At 47.8% G+C, this 27,347-nt stretch overlaps 1 protein-coding gene across 1 annotated transcript; it reads right to left on the bottom strand.

Moving 5' to 3' along the window:
• Positions 1-7,650: 7,650 nt before the first annotated feature.
• On the bottom strand, positions 7,651-8,677 carry LOC144486678 (torsin-4A-like). Its single transcript, XM_078204683.1, has one exon. The coding sequence runs from the start codon at positions 8,592-8,594 to the stop codon at positions 8,163-8,165; it is 432 nt and encodes a 143-aa protein (XP_078060809.1). The 5' UTR covers positions 8,595-8,677; the 3' UTR covers positions 7,651-8,162.
• Between the last annotated feature and the right edge of the window lie 18,670 nt (positions 8,678-27,347).

The following is a 27,347-nucleotide window of genomic DNA, read 5'->3' as shown; positions in this document are numbered from 1 at the left end:
TAGCCACTGAATCTCAACCATTGCTATTCATAAAGGTCTTCTTAATTCTAAAAGATTACCTTTTGGAATAACAACTGCACCAGCCCTATTTCAGCGATTGATGGACCAGATTGTAAGTGGTCTCTCTGGTGTACAATGTTGCCTGGAATATATACTAATTACCAGGTCCAGTGACCAGGAACACTTGAATAATTTAGGAGAAACATTGGAACATCTTCAAGCACATGGTCTGCATTTCAAGAAAGAAAAGTGTGACTTCTTCCAGATGTTTATCCAAAATTTGGGTCACATTATTAATAGTAAAGTCTGACTTAAAGCACCTGAAAAGATGGGCGTTATTTTAGAAGCACCACGTACGATGAATGTGATGCAATTGAGGTCCTTTCTGGGATTAGTAAATTATGTTAAATTTGTTCCTAACTTAGCATTGCAAAATTTACTGTGTGAAACAGTCATGAAACTAGACAACAGAATGCGAGAACGCATACATACATGGATGTCAAAGATGCTTTGCAGAAGTCTGAAGTATTAGTTCATTTTAGTCCAAAGCTACCATTACTGCTTGCTTGTGACGCTTTACCTTATGGAGTAGGCGCAGTTGTTTCACTATTATACCTTTGGGAGAAGAATGACCAATAGCTTTTGCTCTGACACTCTGACACATGCTGAATCTAACTGTACTCAGCTAGAAAAAGAATCACAAGAGTATAATTTTTGGCATACAGAGGATTCATCATTTTTATGGTTGTCATATCTCATGATTGACTAATCATCAACTCTTAGCTACTATTTTTGGGCTGTAGGAAAGGCATTCTGTTGTTAGCTTCTAGCCGATTGCAAAGATGGTCACTGATCTTATCTGCTCACTCCTACTATATAAAGTATTGTCAATCAGAGTGCCATGCTAATGCTGATGCATCATCATGTTTACCTTTTCCTACTGAGGAGATGCCACCAACCAGTTTTGATCCTGTGATGGAGAAGGTGATGGATGTGGTATTGGAAGGAATGATAGCTGGAAGGCATCATATGCATCCTGATTTGAAACCATGTGTGTCAAGAAAGCTTCAGTTGACCATCCAAGGTGGGTGTCTATTGTCGAGAATCTGAGTGGTCATTCTTTCCAGTCTGCATGGAAGAGCTCTTGAACAAACTATATGAAGAACATCCTGATACAGTCTGGATGAAGGAATTATTTTTGGTGGCCAGGTCTGGATGCTCACAATAAAAAGTGGGGCAATGTCAATCCTGTGCACGAATAAGAAATACAACACTGTTGTCTCCTTTACACCCTTGGGACTGGCCTAAAATGCCATGGCAATGAATGCATATAGATTTTATTGGTTTGTTTGAGGGTAACATATTCTTTATAATAATTGATGCGCACTCAAAGTGGCCAGAAGTTATCATCAGATCTACAAACCATCGAAAAACTTGATGAGATTTTTGCAAGATTTGGTAAATGGCGACAGATTGTCAGCGAGAATGGTTCACAGTTCACTATCCATGAGTTTGAGGATTAGCTCAAAGTAAATGGTATTCAGTATTTAAAATGCACACCTTATCATCCATCAACAATGGATTAGCTGAACGATTTATACAATCCTTGAAACAGTCTTTAAAAGTTTCAAAAGGTTCATTATCATGTCGTGGAAATAGCTTTTTGGCATCCTACAGAAACACTACTCATGGAACTATCGAAAGTTCATCTGCATTAATACTCTTAAAGAGAAAGTTGAGAACTATGTTTGATTGATTATTGCCTCCAGAAACTTCAGAGATAGTAGAGCATCAATAACAATCTCAAGTTGATAGATGAGAAGTGAGGACAAAACAACATGTCAACAAGGAGATCAAGTGTTAGCGCGTAATTATGCAACATGTGAGAAATGGGTACTCACCATAGGTTAGCAGGAACAGGTCCAATTTCCTACACAGTTCAAACTGAGGATGAACTAATTTGGCGACGTCATACTAACCAATTGTTGCCACCTCAAAATGATTTTTGATTTTTGTCTACCTCAAAAGGAGGTAGACAAAAGGCGGGTAACTACAGGCCGGTTAGCTTAACGTCCGTAGTTGGGAAATTGCTGGAATCCATCATTAAAGAAGAAATAGCAGGACACCTGGAAAAAATGGTTTGATCAAGCAGACGCAGCATGGATTCATGAAGGGAAAGTTGTGTTTGACGAATTTACTGGATTTTTATAAAGATGTAACGAGTGCGGTTGACAGAGGGGAACCGGTGGATGTGGTGTTTTTGGATTTCCAGAAGGCGTTCGATAAGGTGCCTCACAAAAGGTTGCTGAAGAAGATTAAGGTACAAGGAGTTGGAGGTAAAGTGTTAGCGTGGATTGAGGATTGGCTATCTAACAGGAAGCAGAGTTGGAATAAATGGGTGCTTTTCTGGTTGGCAGTTGGTGACTAATGGCATGCCGCAGGGATCGGTGCTGGGGCCTCAACTGTTTACCATATACATAGACGATCTGGAGGAGGGGACCGAGTGTAGGGTAACAAAGTTTGCGGATGACACAAAGATGAGTGGGAAAGTGAATTGCGTGGAGGATGTGGAAAGTCTGCAGAGAGATTTGGATAGGCTAAGTGAGTGGGCGAGGATCTGGCAGATGGAGTGTAACGTTGACAAGTGTGAGGTTATCCACTTTGGAAGGAATAATAGTAAAATGGACTATTATTTAAATGGTGAAAAATTACAACATGCTACTGTGCAGAGGGACCTGGGGGTCCTTGTGCATGAATCGCAAAAACTCAGTTTGCAGGTGATCAAGAAGGCAAATGGAATGTTGGCCTTTATCGCGAAGGGGATGAAGTATAAAAGCAGGGAGGTCTTGCTGCAATTGTACAAGGTACTGGTGAGGCCGCAACTAGAGTACTGTGTGCAATTTTGGTCCCCTTATTTGCGGAAGGACATATTGGCCTTGGAGGGAGTACAGGAGAAGGTTCACCAGGTTGATACCGGAGATGAGGGGGTTAGCTTATGAGGAGAGACTGAGTAGATTGGGCCTGTACTCGTTGGAGTTTAGAAGGCTGAGGGGAGATCTTATAGAGACATATAAGATAATGAAGGGGCTAGACAGGGTAGAGGCAGAGAGATTCTTTCCACTTAGAAAGGAAACAAGAACTAGAGGACACAGCCTCAAAATAAGGGGGAGTCAGTTTAGGACAGAGTTGAGGAGGAACTTCTCTCAGAGGGTAGTGAATCTCTGGAATTCTCTGCCCATTGAAGCAGTGGAGGCTACCTCGTTAAATATGTTTAAGTCACAGGTAGATAGATTTCTGATCAATAAGGGAATTAAGGGTTATGGGGAGCGAGCGGGTAAGTGGAACTAAACCACTATCAGATCAGCCATGATCTTATTGAATGGCGGGGCAGGCTCGAGGGGCTAGATGGCCTACTCCTGCTCCTATTTCTTATGTTCTTATGTTCTTATGATTTCTCAGAATAACCTCTAGAAGTACCAATTTCTTTAGTCCCTAATGTTGTGAATACTAATACAGGAGATTTAGTTGAATTTGAATTGCCTGATGGTTGTGTCTTTGCTACTCTGCCATGTGAGAAAGCTTATGGTATTTGCTACCAAATAAACCTGTTGGACTTTAACCTGGTGTTGTGAGACTTCTTGCTGTGTTCACCCCAGTCCAACGCCGGCATCTCCACATCATGTGAGAATGATCCAGGATTAGTTTCAAGAGAAGAAGTGTCTAGTGAAGTTCCAAATCATACTTCTAGGGTCAAGGTTGGCCAAATTCCAGAAGGCCGTTCCAAACAAAGACTTTCTTACTGACCGTGTATAATAATTAATGACGCATAGCACTGTGTCCAGTGTATTATTGATCCTATGTATAGCATCATGGTAATTTTTGTCACGATTACAGAAGTAAAGGGGGAGGGATGTTATATATTTAAATGGTTGCATGGTTACTTTCAGAGTTGATCACATGATTTGATGGTGTTGTCATTGGAGTTTTTCACAGGCTCCTGCTTTGTACTTTGCATGGCCAAGGGGTCCTCAAATAAATCTGTTGTTGTCCGTTTGCAAACCACATTCTTTTCTTTTTGTTAAAACCCACAACTCCTGAAATAGTTAGGACATTATTCTCCCCTGCTCTCTAACTCATGCCTCTACACTCTCTCACCCTCTCACTCTGACTCACTCACCCACTGTCTAACCAGTGACCCTACTCTCTCACCCTCTAACCCACTCCACTCTCCAACAAATATCCCCACCTCTTACTCTCAGACCCACCCTCTAACCCATGCCTGCAACAGCTAATCCTCTCTCTCTCTGACTCTCTGACCCATTCTCCCAGTCTATAGCCTCGCCACTTTTTGCGGATATCTTTATGTGTCAGGTTGAATGGCTCTGGCCTTTCCAGGTGTTTGCTGCTGTATTCATGTGTTGTAGCTTCAGCAGATTGGCATCAAATTTCTTAATTGCCTGACTTCTTGATGTGCTCTATACCGAACCAGGATTGGTCACTGATTGGATAAGAATGGTGCAGTTATCAATTAGAGGGACACAGAGGGCCCGATTTTACCATCAAGTTGTGCCCATTTTCGGGCGCGAAAATTTGGTAAAGTCGGGCATGAGGCAAGTAACGTGTTCTGCGCCCGCCTCTGCGCCGGTTCCCCCTTTACCAAGGCCTGAAAATGGCCACGATCAGGATTGTGCCCGAAACGGGCGCAATGGCCATTTAAATGCATTTGCATGCATTTAAATTGACTTAATGGGCTGCACGCCCAACTTTACCAGCACTTCCCCCTTTACCACCGCGTTCGCCCATCCAGAATCGGCGCAAAACAGACATGCTCAACAAAAGTCTGATTCGGGCGCTCAAGTTAGTGAGGAGGTAGGTGCCTAGTGTCCGACGGCTCTCTGCCTGAGATCGGTGGGGGGTGAGGGGGAGGCGGAGGTGTCTGCTGCCACTCTGCTTGTGAACAGTGGGGGGAAGGGAGGAGGGGCTGCGATCAGTCTGGGTGGCGAGTGGATGGGGGGATAAGGGGGTCAGTAATGTTGTTGGAGTGGGGCAATGTCTGTGGGGGCCAGGGGGAGGCATTATCCGGCCCGGGAGGGATGTGGCAGGGGAGCAGCATTCTATAATTTGTTTTCTGCGCATGCGCAGTTGGAGGTGCTGATCAGAGCTGCAGGGTTTCAGGCACGTTAAGCCCCGCCCACAGGTTTCTATAGTGCAATTCAGAATCGCTGTATTTTTGCAGGCAGGTGCGTATGGGGGAGCCTGAGAACGGGTCTAAAAGTCAGATCTGAAACACTCCCAGTTTCAAGTCCACCCAGCACTTAGAATCAAAATTGTAAAATAGGGCCCCGAGTGTGGGTTCCATAGAAACCATAGAAACCCTACAGTGCAGAAGGAGGCCATTCGGCCCATCGAGTCTGCACCGACCACAATCCCACCCAGGCCCTACCCCCACATATTTTACCCGCTAATCCCTCTAACCTACGCATCCCAGGACTCTAAGGGGCAATTTTTTTAACCTGGCCAATCAACCTAACCCGCACATCTTTGGACTGTGGGAGGAAACCGGAGCACCTGGAGGAAACCCACGCAGACATGAGGAGAATGTGCAAACTCCACACAGACAGTGACCCGAGCCGGGAAGCGAACCCAGGACCCTGGAGCTGTGAAGCAGCAGTGCTAACCACTGTGCTACCGTGCCACCCCTTGTGGTCAGTTGTGGTCAGTTGTGGTCAGTTATGGGCACAGAGTGTGGGTTGTGGTCAGTTATGGTCAGTTGTGGTCAGTTATGGGCACAGAGTGTGGGTTGTGGTCAGTTGTGGTCAGTTGTGGTCAGTTATGGGCACAGAGTGTGGGTTGTGGTCAGTTATGGGCACAGAGTGTGGGTTGTGGTCAGTTATGGGCACGGAGGCCCGCTTCTTCCAAAAATATTCTACGTGCTGAATTTGCGGGAAACTGCTGTAATTCACGATTGTTTTTTCAGTGGGAGTTCAGACTCGAATCTCCCCACTCTGTGCAATGCAGAGGTCACAATCGTGAATATCATTAAAAGCTCGGGGGGTATTCATACCGGAGTCTGACAGTTCTGGAACTTTGCGCATGCGCAGTGGCCTCGAACTGTCAGCCTGCAGATTGCTGGCCTGTTCGATCGCTGGCCCGATTACGGCCCCTTCATCCATTTGCGGCCCCTTCATCCAGGCCTGACCTCCTCCCCTATCCCAGAGTGCCCCAATCTCCTCCCCCTCCCAGTAGTGATGATCCATCCCCACCCCGGCAGACACCCTCCCCCCCACCCTGGGTTGTGGTCAGTTACAGACACAAAGGGCCCGATATTATCATTGCGTTACACCCATTTTCGGGTGCGAAAACTTGGTAAAGTTGGGCATGAGGTGAATAGCACAATCCACACCCACGTCCGCGCAGATTCCCACTTTACCAAGGCCCGAAAATGGACACGATCGGGACTGCGCCCAAAACAGGCGCAATGTCAATTTAAATGCATTTGCATGCTTTTAAATTGACTTAATGAGCTGGGCGCCCAACCTTACCGACACTTCCCGCTTTACCACCACGTTCGCCCATCCAGATTCGGTGTGAAACAGACCTGCTCGGCAAAAGTCCAATTCGGGCACTCCAACTTCTGAAGGGATAAGTTCAGAGCTACTGGCGGCTCTACGACTCTGATCAGTAGTTGGGGGGGGGGGGGGGGGGGGCGGGGAGGCAGGCCAAATGTGTCTCTGGTGGGGGAGAGGAGGCGGGTCAGATGTATCTCTGGAGGGGGGAGAGGAGGAGGGAGACCAGATCGTTCTCTGGTGGAGGGGGGGGGGCAGGAGGGGCAGGGGGGTCCGCTGCCACTCTGCGGGCGATCGGCGGTAGGGGGCGAAGGGGGTGTCCGCTGCCATTCTGCGGGCGATCGGCGGTAGGGGGGGAAGGGGGTGTCCGCTGCCACTCTGCGGGTGATCAGTGGAGGGGAAGGGGGCAGGGGTCACGAACGATCTAGGTAGCGGGGGGGGGGGTGGATAAGGGGGACAGTTATGTTTTGTGGGTGGGGTGATGTCTGTGGGGGCTATTGCTCCCGGGCCTCTTTATTCGCTTTTTGCGGCCTGGGAGCAATGTGACAGGGGAGCGTTTTTCTAATTCTTTTCACCGTGCATGCGCAGTTGAAGGCTCCAATCAGAGCTGCAGCATTTTGGGTGCGCTAAGCCCCGCCCACAGTGCGATTCAGACTCGCGGCTTTTTTTCCAGGCTGTGCGTATAGGGGCGCCCGAGAGCAGGATTTACGAGTCGGATCTGAATTGCGCCCAGATCCAGCATTTAGAATCAAAATGGTAAAATCGGACACAGAGTGTGGATTGTGACATTTTTCTGTCCCGCAGCCCCACTCCGCTCTCTGGTGAGATTGCTGCCAGGAGGAGCTTTGGGTTGGGGAGCTGGAACCAGAGGAGTTGGGCAGCAGCTCCCGGGACCCTGGCCAGAGATTACAACCACCGCGGGGTGACCCAGCCAGGGCTGTGAGTGGTGTTGAGTCCCAGTCCCTCCACGCCCAGTCTGTTCAGTCACTGTCCTGCCTTCAATCCCCAAAATCAGACACACCTTCAACTAAATGACATTTAACATTTTATTCAATAAAATAAATTCAATAAAATAACAGTTACATACATTATTAAATAAATATCATAAATAAATAGATAACAGGCAGCAAAATTAGCATTTCAAGTGTTGACAGTTCCTTGTACTGACCCGGTTCTGTTGCTAAAATAGTGTTTGTGTTTCTCTCGGGACAGACCCGCCCTAACCCCAGTCCATGAAGCAAAGGTGACATTGACAGTATAGATCTCAGAAAATTCACAACAGCACCTTCCTCATTGCAGGATCTCCAGTCCCGGATCTGGATGTTATCTGGTTTTCCAGTCCCGGATCTGGATGTTGTCCGGTTTTCGAGTCCCTGATCTGGATGTTATCCGGTTTTCCTGTCCCGGATCTGGATGTTATCCGGTTCTACAGTCCCGATCTGGATGTTATCTGGTTTTCCTGTCCCGGATCTGGATGTTATCCGGTTCTACAGTCCCGATCTGGATGTTATCTGGTTTTCCTGTCCAGGATCTGGATGTTATCCCGCGCTCCAGTCCTGGACCCAATTCGGTTTTCCAGTCCCGTTGCTTTGGGGTTCACAGTCTCAGGGCAGTCGCCTCTGTGTAGAGCTCCAAGTAAGCGCAGCCCCTCACCCCGGGGGGCTTCTCCAGCCCAGTGTCCGCCTGGCTGCTGTTAGGGGGCAGCCCCCCGGCCGGAGAGTCCCCGGGCTGCCCGGGATTGCTGAGCTCCGCCTCGGCCCCCGGCTCTTCCCAATAGATTTGCAGAGTGACCAGGGCGCAGAGCAGCAACAGGCAGCTCTTGATGTGGTCCCGCTGCCGGGGAGGGAGGTAGCGGCGGCTGAAAGCCGGGTACAGGATTCTCCGGGGCCGCCTGCTGCTCCGGCTGGGCTGACACCGGGACACGGCTCTCAGAGACTCGGTATCGAAGGTGAAAATGTCGCCTTGCACTTTCTTTGGGCAGAGTAGCTGAGACTGAGCGCTGGCATTGCGGGGACACATGGTCAGCATTAGCCGCTGGTCACTGTCTGTTCTCTGTATCTCCCTGGCTGCTGCTGTCTGTCCGGAGCTTTACTGCCTTGTTGGCTCTCGCTCTCCCTATGTCGCTGTGTCTCTCTCTGTGCTGCCTAACTGCACCTTTTATATTCTCGTCCTGTGACAGCTCCACCTTTCTCAGCCCCTCGGCTCACAGCCACACCGCCCCTTTCATTCGTGAGAGCTTACTACCCAGTCGCTGAAGTTTATTATAGTATAGACAGAAGGAGGCTATTCAGCCCCTCTGTGCTAACTCCCTGAAGGAGCAATTCACCCAGTGCTATCCCTCCTCTTCTCCCCGATCCCTGAACATCCTTCCTTTTCAATAAGAATCCAATTCTCTCTTGGATTAGGTTTGAATTCTCATCATTTGCTATGTGGAGCAGCTGCCAATTAACCAATCATAAAACAATACAATTTATTATTCAAACTACGAAAATAAAACAAAACGTTAAAAAGAAAAACCGTGACAAAACATGCATAAACATTTAAAAGTGGTTTTAAACATAGAGCAAATATTAATTACCAACGGTAATCTGTTCTGCAAAGTTCTTAAAATTCGTAACCCCCCAGAACTTCATTAGCTGATCATTTTGATCATGCCGCTTGCCTCAAGCATCCATAACAAATCTGAAAAACATTACCTCTGAGCATCTAGTCAAATCTGGAACATACTCTGTGAGATGGTTATACTCTTCTATTTTTTCCTCCCAGGCTCTTCCCAGAGAGCTGTTATCTTCAAATCGGATGGTCACATCGACCACCACCTTATTTTCCTTACATATTCTGTAACTCCATAGATGTGTGGAGTTTGCACGTTCTCCCCATGTCTGCGTGGGTTTCCTCTGGGTGCTCCAGTTTGCTCCCACACTCTGAAGCTGTATGGGTTAGGTGGATTGGCCATGGTAAATGTACAGGTGTGTACTAATGTTATGGGATAACACTAATGTACAGGTTACAGGGATAGGACTAACTTTCCTTAATTAAACTGCAATTTCCCAAGTTTAAGTTTAAAGTTAAATTTATTTATTAGTGTCGCAATAGGCTTATATTAACACTACCATGAAGTTACTGTGAAAATCCCCTAGTCGCCACACTCCAGCACCTGTTCGGGGACACTGAGGGAGAATTTAGCATAGCCAATGCACCTAACCAGCACACCTTTTGGAGTGTGGGAGGAAACTGGAGCATCCGGAGGAAACCCACAGACACAGGGAGAACATGCAGACTCCGCACAGTGACCCAAGCTGGGAATTGAACCCTGGTCCCTGGCGCTGTGAGGCAGCAGTGCTACCCACTGTGCCACCATGCTGCCCATGTCCCAAAGTATAGTTTCTAGAAACTTCCCCACCACTGGAGTTAATCTGACTGGCCTGTAGTTGTTGGATTTATCTTTACACCTTGTTTTGAACAAGGGTGTAAGATTTGCAATTGTCCAGTCCTCTGGAACCACCCCATGTCAAAGGAAGGTTGGAAGATTATCACCTGTGTCTCTGAAATCTTCACTCTCGCTTCCTGCAATATCCCTGGAATCATTTCATCCGGTCCTTCCCATCTTTATGTATACACGGACTATACAATACCTCTCCCTTATCCCTTCAAGTATCTGAACTACCTCCTGTTTGATCATGGCCTGGGCAACACCCTCTCTGATAAAGACAGATGCAAAGTATTCATTGAATACCTTAGCTGTGCCCCCCTGCATATTCCCCGCCCCCTTGGTGCCCCACTCCTTTTACCACAGCCGTGACCCACCTCACGCCACATCCTTGTGTTTTCCTTTACCCGAGCTTTGTGTTATCTACTGCATTGCCAATCATGGCAGCAAAGTTTACGCATCCACACTCTTTCTCCCTCTCCCGTCTTTTCCTGGAGCTTTTGGCCAGTTCTGAGTTTTGATCCAAACCGGAAAAAGTTTCTGGAGGGGACGCTGCTCTTTTATTTAAAAAAGGAAATCGCAATTCATAGAAATCATAGTAATCATAGAAACCCTACAGTACAGAAAGAGGCCATTCGGCCCATCGAGTCTGCACCGACCACATCCCACCCAGGCCCTATCCCCATATCCCTACATATTTTACCCGCTAATCCCTCTAACCTACGCATCCCAGGAAACTAAGGGGCAATTTTAGCATGGCCAATCAACCTAACCCGCACATCTTTGGACTGTGGGAGGAAACCGGAGCACCCGGAGGAAACCCACACAGACAGTGACCCAAGCCGGGAATCGAACCCAGGTCCCTGGAGCTGTGAAGCATTGAGGCATTTTTTGGTCAGGTGATCATTATTCTGTGAAGTGCAGCCTGAACAAGTTTGAAATCTTCACTGATTTGTATTGATCAGCGGCTCCCCTCTCTGTCCGTTACAGGTACTGCACCCTAATTTGTTGGAACATATTTAATTAAAATCCCTTTAAAAACATATTCACTGCTTGGAGGTTTCTGCAGGAATGTAACCCCTGTGAACATTGGGACTTTACAGTGTTTGTATCTTTATAGAAGACTTTTGGATTCCCTTTATGTTCGCTGCCAGTCTCTTCTCATTACTCTCTCTTCACCTCTCCTGTTTGCTTTTTTCAGTTCTTGGTTGTACTATCTACCTGACATCTATCATAAGCAAACTTTTTCCTCTTTATCTTAATCCTTATCTCTTTTGACATCCAGGGAGCTCTGGCTTTGTTTGCCCTGCCTTTCCCCTTTCATGGGAATATACCTTGACAGAATTATCTCTTATATCTGATTACAGTTTTGTGTGCCAATTTCTGATCTCAATTTATCGGGGTCAGATTCATTCTTACCCGGTTGAAATTGGATTTCTCCCAGTTAATTAACCTCACTCTTATCTTATTTCATAGCCAGCCTAAAACAGCAGAAATTCACTAATAACCTAGAATAGTATCACTAATAACCCAGATTGTATCACTAATAACCCAGAATAGTATCACTAATAACCCAGAATAGTGTCACTAATAACCCAGAATAATTTTAATAATTTTAATAATAATTTTTGTGCAGTGTGTGCAGGAGGGTTTCCTGACACAATATGTGGATAAGCCGACAAGAGGTGGGGCCACATTGGATTTGGTAATGGGAAATGAACCGGGCCAAGTGTTGGATTTGGTTGTGGGAGAGCACTTTGGAGATAGTGACCACAATTCGGTGTCTTTTGTTATTGCAATGGAGAGGGAGAGGGCCATGCGGCAGGGCATAGTTTACAATTGGGGGAGAGGTAATTATGATGCAATCAGGCAGGAATTAGGAAGCATAGGATGGGAACAAAAATTGTCAGGGAAAGGCACTAATGAAAAGTGGAACTTTTTCAAGGAACAAATACTGCGTGTCTTTGATAGGTATGTCCCTGCCAGGCAGAGAGGAAATGGCCGAGTGAGGGCACCATGGTTCACAAAAGAGGTGGAATGTCTTGTCAAGAGGAAGAAGGAAGCATATGTAAGGTTGAGAAAACAAGGTTCAGTTGGCTCGATGGAGGGTTACAAGTTAGCAAGAAATGAGCTGAAAAAGTGTCTTAGGAGAGCTAGGAGGGGGCATGAGAAGTCCTTGGCGGGTTGGATCAAGGAAAACCCCAAGACCTTTTACTCTTATGTGAGGAATAAAAGAATGACCAGGGTGAGGTTGGGGCCGGTCAAGGACGGCAGTGGGAATTTGTGCATGGAGTCAGAAGAGATAGGAGAGGTGATGAATGAATACTTTTCTTCGGTGTTCACCAAGGAGAGGGGCCATGTTTTTGAGGAAGAGAGGGTGTCACAGGCTGATAGGCTGGAGGAAGTAGATGTTTGGAGGGAAGATGTACTAGCAATTTTGAATAAACTGAAAGTTGATAAGTCCCCTGGGCCTGATGAAATATATCCTAGGAGTCTTTGGGAGGCAAGGGATGAGATAGCAGAGCCTTTGGCATTGATCTTTGCGTCCTCACTGTCCACGGGGGTGGTGCTAGACGACTGGAGAGTGGCGAATGTGGTTCCTCTGTTTAAGAAAGGGAATAGAAATGACCCTGGTAATTATAGGCCGGTTAGTCTTACTTCGGTGGTCGGTAAGTTGATGGAAAAGGTCCTCAGGGATAGGATTTACGACCATTTAGAAAGATGCAGCTTAATCCGGGATTGTCAGCACGGATTTGTGAAGGGCAAGTCTTGCCTCACAAATTTGATAGAATTTTTTGAGGAGGTAACTAAGTATGTAGATGAAGGTAGTGCAGTTGATGTCATATACATGGATTTTAGTAAGGCGTTTGATAAAGTCCCTCATGGTCGGCTCATGAAGAAAGTAAGGATGTGTGGGATAGAGGGAAGTTTGGCCGATTGGATAGGTAACTGGCTATCTAACAGAATGTGGAGATGCCGGCGTTGGACTGGGGTAAACACAGTAAGAAGTTTAACAACACCAGGTTAAAGTCCAACAGGTTTATTTGGTAGCAAAAGTCTTTTGCTACCAAATAAACCTGTTGGACTTTAACCTGGTGTTGTTAAACTTCTTACTGTATCTAACAGAAGACAGAGGGTGGTGGTGGATGGAAAATTTTCGGACTGGAAACCGTTACCAGCGGAGTGCCACAGGGATCAGTGCTTGGTCCTCTGCTGTTTGTCATTTTTATAAATGACTTGTAGGAGGGGGCTGAAGGGTGGATCAGTAAATTTGCTGATGACACCAAGATTGGTGGAGTAGTGGATGAGGTGGAGGGCTGTTGTAGGCTGCAAAGAGATATAGATAGGATGCAGAGCTGGGCTGAAAAATGGCAAATGGAGTTTAACCCTGACAAATGCGAGGTGATTCATTTTGGTAGGACAAATTTAAATGTGGATTACAGGGTCAAAGGTAGGGTTCTGAAGAATGTGGAGGAACAGAGAGATCTTGGGGTTCATATCCATAGATCTCTGAAGGTTGCCACTCAAGTGGATAGAGCCGTGAAGAAGGCCTATAGTGTGTTGGCATTCTTTAACAGGGGGTTTGAGTTTAAGAGCCGTGGGGTTATGCTGCAACTGTACAGGACCTTGGTGAGACCACATTTGGAATATTGTGTGCAGTTCTGGTCACCTCACTACAAGAAGGATGTGGAGACACTGGAAAGAGTGCAAAGGGGATTTACCAGGATGCTGCCTGGTTTGGAGGGTAGGTCTTATGAGGAAAGGCTGAGGGAACTTGGGCTTTTCTCTTTGGAGCGGAGGAGGTTGAGAGGAGACTTGATAGAGGTTTATAAGATGATGAGGGGGATAGATAGAGTGAACGTTCAAAGACTATTTCCTCGGGTGAATGGAGTGGTAACTAGGGGGCATAACTATAGGGTTCATGGTGGGAGATATAGGAAGGATGTCCGAGGTAGGTTTTTTACTCAGAGAGTGTTTGGGGTGTGTAATGGACTGCCTGCAGTGATAGTGGAGTCAGAAACTTTAGGAACATTTAAGAAGCTATTGGATAGGCACATGGAGTACTTCGGGATGATAGGGAAGAAGTAGCTTGATCTGGGTTTCAGACAAAGCTCGGCACAACAATGTGGGCCGAAGGGCCTGTTCTGTGCTGTCATGTTCTATGTTCTATGTTCTAATAGTATAACTAATAACCCAGAATAGTGTCACTAATAACCCAGAACTGTGTCACTAATAACCCAGAATAGTATCACTAATAACCCTGTATAGTGTCACTAAGAATCCAGAATAATATCACTAATAACCCAGAACTGTGTCACTAAGAATCCAGAATAGTATCACTAATAACCCAGAATAGTATCACTAATAACCCTGTATAGTGTCACTAAGAATCCAGAATAGTATCACTAATAACCCAGAACTGTGTCACTAATAACCCAGAATAGTATCACTAATAACCCAGAACTGTGTCACTAATAACCCAGTATAGTGTTACTAATAACCCAGAATAGTATCACGAAGAACCCAGAATAGTATCACTAATAACACAGAATAGTGTCACTAATAACCCAGTATAGTGTCACTAATAACCCAGTATAGTGTCACTAATAACCCAGAATAGCATCACTAATAACCCAGAATAGTATCACTAATAACCCAGAATAGTGTCACTAATAACCCAGTATAGTGTCACTAATAACCCAGTATAGTGTCACTAATAACCCAGAATAGCATCACTAATAACCCAGAATAGTATCACTAATAACCCAGAATAGTGTCACTAATAACCCAGAATAGTGTCACTAATAACCCGGATTAGTGTCACTAATAACCCAGAACAGCATCACTAATAACCCAGAATAGTATCACTAATAACACAGAACTGTGTCACTAATAACTCAGTATAGTGTCACCAATAACCCAGAATAGTATCACTAATAACCGGGCGGCACGGTAGCACAGTGGTTAGCACTGCTGCTTCACAGCTCCAGGGATCTGGGCTCAATTTCAGTCTTGGGTGACTGTGTGGAGTTTGCACGTTCTCCCCGTGTCTGCGTGAGTTTCCTCCGGGTGCTCTGGTTTCCTCCCACAGTCTGAAGATGTGCGGATTAGGTTGATTGGCCTTGGCAACTGGGTGGGGTTATGGGAATAAGGCAGGGGAGAGTGCCTGGGTAGGATACTCTGTCAGAGAGTCAGTGCAGACCCCATGGGCTGACTGGCCTCTTCTGCACTGTCGGGATTCTATGGAAATGGTGGCTCGGTTTAACATCCAATCTGAACCTCGGACAGTGCAGCTCTCCTTCAGTACCGCACCGGACTGTCAGCCTGGATTATATGTCTCTGGAGTGGAACCTTTTGGTGCAAACCCAAGTTTGCAAGCACTGAGCTGCAGGTGACACCGAACATGCATTTATATAGCCTTTCACATCCACAACATGTGCAAAGTCATTCCAGGCCAATGAGGGTAGAGGAGATAAGGTGAAAGCGTTTCCATTGGGAGGAGTGGCTCAGTAATCTGAGAACACGGATTTACAGTAATTGACAAAAGAACCAGAGGAAAAATGAGGATTTTTATCTCCTAGGATTTGTCTGATTTGAATTATGCTGTCCTGGAGCTTGGACAGTATGACATCGCGAAAGATACAACATCAATACAAGTATTTATTTTCATTTAGGAAATGCAGCAGCCATTTTGTACACAGAAAGATCCTGTAAATAATGATGCCATTTGCAAGCAGTGGTGATTGGTGGGTGTGTAATGACCAGGCCGTTGATTCCCTGTCTCTTTTCAGATCATCCTGGGGGCCCTTGGTTCGATGTCTCACCCAAGCATTCTGCCTCATTCCTGCAGTGCCAGCTCAGCCTACAATACATAGTCAAGGCTCGGGAGTGGGGATCGAACCCACAACCTTCTGATTCACAGGGAGAGTCCTATCAGCTCGGCCTGGCTGATCATTCAGGCCCTTATAATGCCTTTGAGCAGAGCCCATCTCTTCACCCTGCAGTGCCCGCTCCACGCCAATAGAACCATAGAACCTTAGAAAATTACAGCTCAGAAACAGGCTTTTTGGCCCTTCTTGTCTGTGCTGAACCATTTTTTGCCTAGTCCCACTGACCTACACTTGGACCATATCCCTCCACACCCCTCTCATCCATGAACCCGTCCAAGTTTTTCTTAAATGTTAAAAGTGACCCCGCATTTACCATTTTATCTGGCAGCTCATTCCACACTCCCACCACTCTCTGCGTGAAGAAGCCCCTCCTAATATTCCCTTTAAACTTTTCTCCTTTCACCCTTAACCCATGCCCTCTGGTTTTTTTCTCCCCGAGCCTCAGTGGAAAAAGCCTGCTTGCATTCACTCTATCTATACCCGTCAAAATCTTATACACCTCTATCAAATCTCCCCTCATTCTTCTACGCTCCAGGGAATAAAGTCCCAACCTATTCAATCTCTCTCTGTAACTCAGGTTCTCAAGTCCCGGCAACATCCTTGTGAACCTTCTCTGCACTCTTTCAACCTTATTTATATCCTTCCTGTAACTAGGTGACCAAAACTGTACACAATACTCTAAATTCGGCCTCACCAATGCCTTATATAACCTTACCATAACATTCCAACTTTTATACTCGATACTCCGATTTATAAAGGCCAATGTACCAAAGGCACTCTTTACGACCCTATCCACCTGTGACGTCACTTTTAGAGAATTCTGTACCTGTATTCCCAGATCCCTCTGTTCAACTGCACTCTTCAGAGTCCTACCATTTACGCTGTATGTTCTACTTTCGTTTGTCCTTCCAAAGTGCAATATCTCACACTTGTCTGCGTTAAATTCCATTTCCCATTTTTCAGCCCATTTTTCTAGTTGGTCCAAATCCCTCTGCAAGCTTTGAAAACCTTCCTCACTGTCCACTACACCTCCAATCTTTGTATCATCAGCAAATTTGCTGATCCAATTTACCACATTATCATCCAGATCATTGATATAGATGACAAACAACAATGGACCCAACACCGATCCCTGCAGCACACCGCTAGTCACAGGCCTCCACTCAGAGAAGCAATCCTCCACAACCACTCTCTGGCTTCTTCCATTGAAAGAAGTTTAACAACACCAGGTTAAAGTCCAACAGGTTTATTTGGTAGCAAAAGCCACACAAGCTTTCGGAGCTGCAAGCCCCTTCTTCAGGTGAGTGGGAATTCTGTTCACAAACAGAGCATATAAAGACACAACCTCAATTTACATGAATAATGGTTGGAATGCGAATACTTACAACTAATCAAGTCTTTAAGAAACAAAACAATGTGAGTGGAGAGAGCATCAAGACAGGCTAAAAAGATGTGTATTGTCTCCAGACAAGACAGCCAGTGAAACTCTGTGGGGGTTACAAATAGTGTGCCATGAACCCAATATCCCGGTTGAGGCCGTCCTCGTGTGTGCGGAACTTGGCTATCAGTTTCTGCTCAGCGTTTCTGCTCACGTTCTTCCATTGAGCCAGTGTCTAATCCAATTTACTACCTCCCCATGTATACCCAACGACTGAACCTTCCTAACTAACCTCCCATGAGGGATCTTGTCAAAGGCCTTGCTGAAATCCAGGTAGACAACATCCACTGCCTTCCCTTCATCCACCTTCCTGGTAACCTCCTCGAAAAACTCTAATAGATTGGTCAAACATGACCTACCATGCACAAAGCCATGTTGACTCTCTCTAATAAGTCCCTGCCTATCCAAATATTTGTAGATCCTATCCCTTATCACACCTTCCAGTAACTTGCCCACCACCGACGTCAAACTTACTGGCCTATAATTTCCCGGATTTCTTTTGGAACCTTTTTTAAACAACGGAACAACATGAGCCACCCTCCGATCATCCGGCACCTCCCCCGTGAATACTGACATTTTAAATATGTCTGCCAGGGCCCCTGCAAGTTCAACACTAGCTTCCCTCAAGGTCCGTGGGAATACCCTGTCCGATCCTGGGGATTTATCCACTCTGATTTGCCTCAAGACAGCAAGCACCTCCACCCCTTTAATCTGTAACGGTTCCATGACCTCCCTACCTGTTTTTTATCCTATTTCCGTAGACTCCATGCCCGTTTCCTCAGTAAATACGGATGCAAAAAAACCATTTAGTATCTCCCCCATCTCTTTTGGTTCCATACACAGTCTACCACTCTGGTCTTCAAGAGGACCAATTTTATCCCTCACTATCCTTTTGCTCCTAACATACCTATAGAAGCTTTTTGGATTTTCCTTCACTCTATCTGCCAAAGCAACCTCATGTCTTCTTTTAGCCCTCCTGATTTCCCTCTTAAGTAGCTTCTTGCACTTTTTATACTCCTCGAGCATCTGATCTGTTCCTTGCTGCCTGTACATTTCATACAACTCTCTCTTCCTCTTAATCAGTGTTACAATCTCCCTCGAGAACCAAGGTTCCTTATTCCTATTTACTTTGCCTTTAATCCTGACAGGAACATACAAACTTTGCACTCTCAAAATTTCTCCCTTGAAGGCCTCCCACTTTCCATTTACATCCTTACCAGAGAACAGCCTGTGCCAATCCACACTTCCCAGATCCCTTCTCATTTCATCAAATTTGGCCTTTTTCCAGTTCAGAACTTCAACCCGAGGACCAGATCTATCCTTATCCATGATCAGGTTGAAACTAATGGCATTATGATCACTGGATCCAAAGTGTTCACTCACACCCATCACCTGCCCTAACTCATTTCCCAATAGGAGATCCAATATCGCATCCTCTCTAGTTGGCACCTCTATATACTGATGTAGAAAATTTTCCTGGACACATTTTACAAATTCGACCTTTAACAGTCTGCGAGTCCCAATCTATATGTGGAAAATTAAAATCCCCTACTATCACAACTTTGTGTTTCTTGCAGTTGTCAGCTATCTCTCTGCTGATTTGCTCCTCTAATTCTCGCTGACTATTGGGTGGTCTATAATACAACCCCATTAATGTGGTCATACCTTTCCTGTTTCTCAGCTCCACCCATAGGGCTTCTGTAGACAAGCTCCCTAATCTATCCTGCCTGAGTACCGCTGTAACATTTTCCCTGACCAACAATACCACCCCCCCACCTTTTATCCCTGTGCAGGGTTTATTGTTGGCGACAGGATCAGGCTCTCTTTCACTGTTCAGTGAAGCTCACTTCCATTATCTCAAAACCACATTCCAAGTGAAGACAGTCCCTTCAACCAAAAAACAACAGGAATAGTCAGGATTTCATCCCAGTCTTGCTGCGTTTACCACAATCTGACAGTGAATGAATTATTCCCATTTAGTGCAATATTGAGCCAGCCAGCAGGCATTATCAGTCCACTCTGCCTCCTCCACAGCTCCCCAATGTCACTTCAATCAAATAGATTATCCAAATCCTGCCAGATTGGAATCCCATCCCAAGGAGACAGGAACCTGCTGGTAGATTTCACTGTGTTCCAGGACAAACATTAGTCATGTGTTTTCCCACAGTGAGGAACTGAAAATTGCCTTTGGGAAATTAAGTAGAGACATGAAAACATTGCTGATAACCAGGAGTGGTTGATGGGACAGTGTAGAGGGAGCTTTACTCTGTACTTGTCCTGGGAGAGTTTGATGGGCATGATGTGGAGATGCCGGCGCTGGACTGGGGTAAACACAGTAAGAAGTTTAACAACACCAGGTTAAAGTCCAACAGGTTTGTTTGGCAGCAAATGCCACTCGCTTTCGGAGCACTAACCCTTCATCAGGTGGAGTGGAGAAATGCTCACAAACAGGGCATACTGAGACACAAACCAATCATTTCAATCATTATTCTGTAAATTGAGTTTGTGTCTCAGTAGGGGTTAGATACAGAGTAAAGCTCCCTCTACACTGTCCGCATCAAACACTCCCAGGACAGGTACAGCACGGGGTTAGATACAGAGTAAAGCTCCCTCTACACTGTCCCCATCAAACACTCCCAGGACAAGTACAGCACGGGGTTAGATACAGAGTAAAGCTATCTTTACACTGTCCCCATCAGACACTCCCAAGACAGGGACAGCACGGGGTTAAGTACAGAGTAAAGCTCCCTCTACACTGTTCCCATCAAACTCTGTAAGAAGTTTAACAACAACAGGTTAAAGTCCAACAGGTTTATTTGGTAGCAAATACCATTAGCTTACGGAGCGCTGCTCCTTCGTCAGATGGAGTGGAAATCTGCTCTCAAACAGGGCACAGAGACTCAAAAATTAAGTTACAGAATACTGATTAGAATGCGAATCCCTACAACCAGCCAGATCTTAAAGATACAGACAATGTGAGTGGAGGGAGCATTAAGCACAGGTTAAAGAGATGTGTATTGTCTCCAGACAGGACAGCCTGCAAGTCCAGGAGGCAAGCTGTGGGGGTTACTGATAGTGTGACATAAATCCAACATCCCGGTTTAGGCCGTCCTCATGTGTGCGTAACTTGGCTATCAGTTTCTGCTCAGCGACTCTGCGCTGTCGTGTGTCATGAAGGCCGCCTTGGAGAACGCTTACCTGAAGATCAGAGGCTGAATGCCCGTGACTGCTGAAGTGCTCCCCGGTGTACCTACACCACAGGGACTGCAGCAGTTCAAGAAGGCAGCTCACCACCACCTTCTGAAGGGCAATTAAGGGATGGGCAATACTGGTCTAGCCAACCACATCCTGTGAAAGAATAGATTTAGTATGTGACCGTGTGCTGTGCCTGCCCTGGGAGTGTTTGATGGGGACATTGATGAAAGTGTTTCTCTTTGATCTCTGGAATGCAGAACCTCCCAAGCATTCTATATATAGATGTGTTGTTTGATATGTTGCGAAGCAACACTCACCAGCTTGGTGCCAGTGGGTATAAGACGTGTCTAATGAGTTTGCAAAGTGTCTTAACCTGGGTGTGGAGGTGACAGTCAGAATGAGTGGGAGGTGTAATTGAACTATGCTGGGATACACATCACCAGTTTACTAATGGTCTGATACGGAGGGAGCCTGCTCATGTTTGAGCCACAGGGAGACTATAACGAGGACCCCATCAGAGTGCCTGCTCCAGGACAATGTCCCATAAACAGTACCGGGGAGGCTCTGGGAGAGGAGAGGGTGGGACCCAGGCCTGTACACTGCCAGCCCTCAGCCTCTGCACTCTCACACTGTGAATGGGCACTGGGACCTGCCCAGCTGGGATATCAATCAACTGATCTGTCTGGAGAAAGTCTGAAAGATTCAATATAAAGCAGCAGCCACCACCCTGAAATGGATTGTGTAAAGAAAGGCATGTATTTATTTAGCATCATTCACCAGCGCAGTCCGGAGGAGTTAGTGTTGTGGGGATAATATCAGTTGATCAAACTAAAGCACGAATGACAGAGTTTAAATCCCACCCCGGCAGCTGGTGGAATTTAAATTCAATTAATTAATCTGGAATATAAAGCTGGTCTCAGGGTTGGTGACTGTTGGGGGTTGGGGTCGGGAGGGGTGGTTAACACTCTTTGTTTTCATAAAATACATAGTCTGATGGCTAACTTCTGAAGTTTTAAAATCTGGACAAAGACCCATTTAAAGTGGCTAACTGTGACCCTTGAACCTTGAAGCATCGGACAAAGGGCCCCACAACCTCCCGTGCAAGACTTAATGATTGGAACATTAACAATCTCAGAGACCCAGAGAGAGGGACACACACCCTTTGTCAAAGTGGAGAAGTGGGAGTCATGTTAGGAAGACCGTGTTAGGGATCTGGAGCTGGAACTGGATGAACTCAGGATCATTCGGGAGGCAGAGACAGTTATAGATAAAAGGTACAGGGAGGTAGTTACTCCTGGGAATGAGGATACTTGGGTGACTGTTAGAAGGGGTAAGAAGCAGTCAGTGCAGCGATCCCCTGTGGCCGTTCCTCTGTATAACAAGTATACCGTTTTGGATACTGTTGGGGAGGACGACTTACCAGGGGTAAGCCATGGGGTACAGGTCTCTGGCACAGAGTCTGTCCTTGTTGCTCAGAAGGGAAAGGGGGAGAGGAGTAGAGCATTAGTCATTGGGGACTCCATAGTTAGGGAGACAGATAGGAGATTCTGTGGGAGCGAGAGAGACTTGCGGTTGGTGTGCTGTCTCCCAGATGCCAGGGTCCGTGATGTCTCGGATCGTGTTTTCGGGATTCTTAAGGGGCAAGCGGACCAGCCCCAAGTTGTGGTCCACATAGGTGTGGTGGACCTCAGTTGTGCCTTTGTCCTATATGGACCACCGTTGTGTGTGCTTGTCATACCTGGACACATCCCCTTCCAGTTTGGGTCCTCCCCACAGCACCTAGTATAAAGGTGGCTGTCTCCTCCCCCTTGTTCAGTCCAGGTTGGTTATATGTTGGGATCTGCTCCTGATTCTGTTCTGAATAAAAGCCTACACTTATATTGGCACATCGGTAGTCTTTCGCCTTATTGATAGCGCATCAATTTTATTCACAACAGTTACTAGTATGGAGCAGTTTCTAAAACCGGACAAGTTAGCATTAGACCCTCAAGAGGTGGAGCCTCTGATAAATTTGATCATTGGTTGGACTGCTTCGAAGCATTCGTCGACACCGCTACGGCCATCGACACCGACGCTGCTAAACTCCACGTGCTCCGCGCCCGGGTAAGCGAAGCAGTCTACGGTATCTTCCGGGACGCTGCTACTTACGCGGACACTATCGAACTCCTAAAAGGGCAGTTGCGAAAGAGCCCTAATGTGGTTTACGCCAGACACCTCCTAACTACCCGCAAGCGGCAGCGAGGAGAATCGTGCGCCCAATTTCTGCGCGGCCTGCGAATCCTCGCTCGAGCATGTGACTGTAAGGCTGTTTCAGCAGCTCAGAACACGGAGGATCTGATCCGCGATGCCTACGTTGCGTGCATTGAGTCTACATACATCCAGCAGCGTCTGCTGGAACAAGATGACCTAGACCTCCGGAAAACGGCCACGATGGCTGAAACGTTAGAAGCAGCCTCCCATAATCTCGGGTCTTACCTTGGATCCCGTTCCACCGACGGCTCCACTGCGACGGCTGCTCCGGCGGGGCCCAAATGTTACTTTTGTGGCCCACCTAAGCACCCTCGGCGTCGCTGCCCGGCAAAGGACGCGATTTGCTCCGGATTCGGTAAGCTAGGCCACTTTGTTAAGGTCTGCCGAGCAAAGCCGCTTCCAAAGACTCGTGGAGCCATGTGTGCTCCGAGGGCGCAGCCATCTTTGATGCAGGCGGAGGCTGCGCGCGAATCGCCATCTTTGATGCGGTCACCGGAAGTGCGGGGATCACCATCTTTGATGCGGTCACCGGAAGTGCGGGAGTCGCCATCTTTGAGACTGGCATCAAGGCGAGCTGAGCAGGAAGCTTCATCCGTGACGTCATCAGACGGCGACGAAGATGGATTCTTCTTTAATTCAACGGTGGCATCGATTTGCCTGGACCAGTCGCAGCCTCATTAACTCTCCAAGTCAATAATGGAGATCAAGGTAAATGGTTATGCAGAAAACTGCCTGTTTGACTGTGGGAGCACAGAAAGTTTTATACACCCTCGCACAGTGTGTCAATATGCCCTTCCCGTGCGACCCTGGAGCCAGACCATCTCCATGGCCTCGAATTCCCACTCGGTGGAGGTCCTCAGGTGCTGCTTGGTGACGCTGACGGTACAGGGCACAGTCTACGAGCGTTTTCGGCTCCTCGTGCTGCCGCGACTCTGCGCAGCTGTACTGCTGGGGTTAGATTTCCTCACCCATCATAGGAGCGTCACCCTGCAGTATGATGGCCCTTATCCCCCGCTCTCCGTCTGCAAGGCGCCGTCACTGCAGCGCCCCTCGCGCACCACCTGCAGTCTCTCGACCCTCAAGATCACCCCCCCCGTTATTTGATAACCTCACCCTGGATTGTAGGCCTATAGCCACCAAGAGTAGGCGCTATAGTGCGGATGACCGGACCTTCATTCGGTCCAAGGTACAACGGCTGCTCCGGGAAGGGATTATCCAGGCCAGCACCAGCTCCTGGAGGGCGCAAGTGGTCGTAGTTAAATCGGGGGAGAAACACCGCATGGTGATTGACTACAGCCAGACCATAAACAGGTATACGCAACTAGATGCGTACCCTCTTCTCCGCATCGCGGACATAGTCAACCGCTTCGCGCACTACAGGGTTTTCTCTACGATCGATTTAAAATCGGCTTACCACCAGCTCCCTATCCGCTCGGAGGATCGCCCATATACTGCCTTTGAGGCGGACGGTCGCCTCTACCAGTTCCTCCGAGTCCCCTTTGGTGTCACCAATGGGGTCTCAGTCTTCCAACGGGCCATGGATCAAATGGTGGACCAGCACGGACTACGGGCCACTTTCCCGTATCTGGATAACGTCACCATCTGCGGCCATGACCTGCAGGATCATGATGCCAACCTACAAAAATTCCTTCGTACGGCCACTCTCCTGAACCTCACATATAATGAGGCGAAGTGTGTTTTCCGGACACGCCGCCTTGCTATCCTTGGGTACGTGATAGAAAATGGTGTCCTTGGCCCCGACCCAGCCCGTATGCGTCCCCTTATGCAGCTTCCCCTCCCTGCTACCCTCAAAGCACTGAGGAGATGCCTGGGCTTCTTCTCCTATTATGCCCAGTGGGTTCCCCGTTACGCAGATAAAGCCCGTCCGCTCCTAAAATCGACCTCTTTTCCCCTGGCGGAGGAGGCCCGTCGGGCCTTCGACGACATCAAAGCGGACATCGCGAAGGTCGCGATGCACGCTGTGGACGAATCCATCCCATTCCAAGTAGAAAGTGATGCGTCTGACTTTGCCCTAGCTGCCACCCTTAACCAGAGGGGCCGTCCGGTGGCCTTCTTTTCCCGGACCTTACAAGGCCCTGAGATTCGACACTCCTCGGTCGAGAAGGAGGCCCAGGCCATCGTGGAAGCCGTCCGGCACTGACGCCATTATCTCGCGGGCCAACGATTCACCTTAATTACGGACCAGGGGTCAGTTGCCTTCCTGTTTAACACCAGGCAAAAGGGCAAGATTAAGAATGACAAGATCTTGCGGTGGGGATTGAGCTCTCCACCTACAGATATGACATCATGTACCGGCCCGGGAAGCTCAATGAGCCCCCAGACGCCCTGTCCCGTGGATCATGTGCCAGCGCCCAACTAGACCAGCTACAGTCCCTCCATAACGACCTCTGTCACCCGGGTGTCACCAGATTTTTCCATTTTGTCAAGTCCCGTAACCTGCCCTTCTCCCTTGAGGAAGTCCGGACGATTACCAGGCAATGCAGGGTCTGCGCTGAGTGCAAACCGCAGTTCTACCGGCCAGGTAGGGCGCACCTTGTAAAGGCCACTCGCGCGTTCGAGCGCCTTAGCATTGATTTTAAAGGGATCCCCTCCTCTAACCGCAATGTTTATTTCCTGAATATCATTGACGAATACTCACGTTTCCCTTTTGCCTTCCCCTGCTCGGACATGACCACGGCTACAGTGATTCGGACCCTGAACAAGCTCTTCACCCTGTTCGCCTTCCCAGCCTATATTCATAGCGACCGTGGGTCCTCTTTCATGAGTGACGAGCTGAGGCAGTACCTGCTCGCCAAAGGCGTTGCCTCCAGCCGCACCACTAGCTATAACCCCAGGGGCAATGGTCAAGTAGAGCGGGAGAACGCAACCGTCTGGAAGGCCGTTCTATTAGTGTTACGGTCTAGGGGCCTTCCAGTCAGCCATTGGCAAGACGTCCTTCCGGACGCATTACAATCCATTAGGTCACTCTTGTGCACAGCGACCAATACGACCCCTCACGAACGGATGTTTTCGTTTCCCAGGAAGTCCTCCTCGGGTACTTCGCTCCCGGATTGGCTGATGTCCCCGGGACCCGTCCTGCTTCGGAAGCATGTCCGGACCCATAAGGCAGATCCCTTGGTCGAGGAGGTCCAATTGCTCCACGCTAATCCCCAATATGCTTACGTAGCGTACCCTGATGGGCGGGAGGACACGGTTTCTGTCCGTGACTTGGCACCTGCGGGTGCCCCGGAGGTCACCACGTCCTTCCGCCCCATGGTCCCTGGTGTCGTCCATTCGGAGACTGCTACGCCTCTTCCTCCCTCAGTCCCTGTCCCCAATGTAGTGCGCCCAGAGCCTGTTGCGGCCCCCCACCCCCCAGCTCCGGTTCCCACTGTTCCCCATACGCCACCAGGGCCACTGCTCACTCCTTTCGCCCCTGTGTACAACTCGCTTGAGTCGCCGGAGCCGTCGCCACGCAGTACCCGACGACTGGACGAGACGACGGATCGGTCCGCTTCACACCACCCAGCGCCTTCTCTCGACGCTCACTGTACGGAACCTGGGCCGACATCGCTCCCTGCTCAGACGACTCTGCGACCTGCACTACGACGATCGCGACGGCGAATCAAGCCACCGGTTCGTCTGGACTTGTGATATTGTTTCCGCTTCACCCCCGTGTTGTTTTTTAAAAGGGGTGAATGTGGTGGACCTCAGTTGTGCCTTTGTCCTATATGGACCACCGTTGTGTGTGCTTGTCATACCTGGACACATCCCCTTCCAGTTTGGGTCCTTCCCTCAGCACCTAGTATAAAGGTGGCTGTCTCCTCCCCCTTGTTCAGTCCAGGTTGGTTATATGTTGGGATCTGCTCCTGATTCTGTTGTGAATAAAAGCCTACACTTATATTGGCATATCGGTAGTCTTTCGCCTTATTGATAGCGCATCAATAGGCATCAATGACATAGGTAGGAAAAGAGATGGGGATGTAAGGCAGAAATTCAGGGAGTTAGGGTGGAAGCTTAGAGCTAGAACAAATAGAGTTGTTATCTCTGGTTTGTTACCCGTGCCACGTGCTAGCGAGGAGAGGAACAGGGAGGGAGAACAGTTGAACACGTGGCTACAGGAATGGTGCAGGAGGGAAGGATTCAGATACAGGGATAATTGGGGCTCATTTTGGGGTAGGTGGAACCTCTACAAACGGGATGGTCTTCACCTGGACCAGAGGGGTACCAATATCCTGGGGGGGGGAAATTTGCGAATGCTCTTCGGGAGAGTTTAAACTCATTCAGCAGGGGGGTGGGTACCTGAATTGTTGCTCCAGTGTACAGGAGGATGTGAGTGGTGAGGTCATGAATAAGGTTTCAAGGTCGCAGGAGTGTACCGGCAGGCAGGAAGGTGGTTTGAAGTGTGTCTACTTCAACGCCAGAAGCATCCGGAATAAGGTGGGTGAACTTGCAGCATGGGTTGGTACCTGGGACTTCGATGTTGTGGCCATTTCGGAGACATGGATAGGCAGGGACAGGAATGGTTGTTGCAGGTTCCGGGTTTAGATGTTTCAGTAAAATCAGGGAAGGTGGTA

Source organism: Mustelus asterias, unplaced genomic scaffold, assembly GCF_964213995.1.
Source record: "Mustelus asterias unplaced genomic scaffold, sMusAst1.hap1.1 HAP1_SCAFFOLD_427, whole genome shotgun sequence".
Lineage (NCBI taxonomy): Eukaryota > Metazoa > Chordata > Chondrichthyes > Carcharhiniformes > Triakidae > Mustelus > Mustelus asterias.
Note: the sequence above shows the minus strand (reverse complement) of the source record. Positions and strands in the feature narration are given on the sequence as shown.

What these genes read in the sequence shown, in the direction of transcription:
- LOC144486678 (XM_078204683.1), bottom strand. Translation starts at nt 8,594, where the DNA reads ATGCTGACCATGTGTCCCCGCAATGCCAGCGCTCAGTCTCAGCTACTC.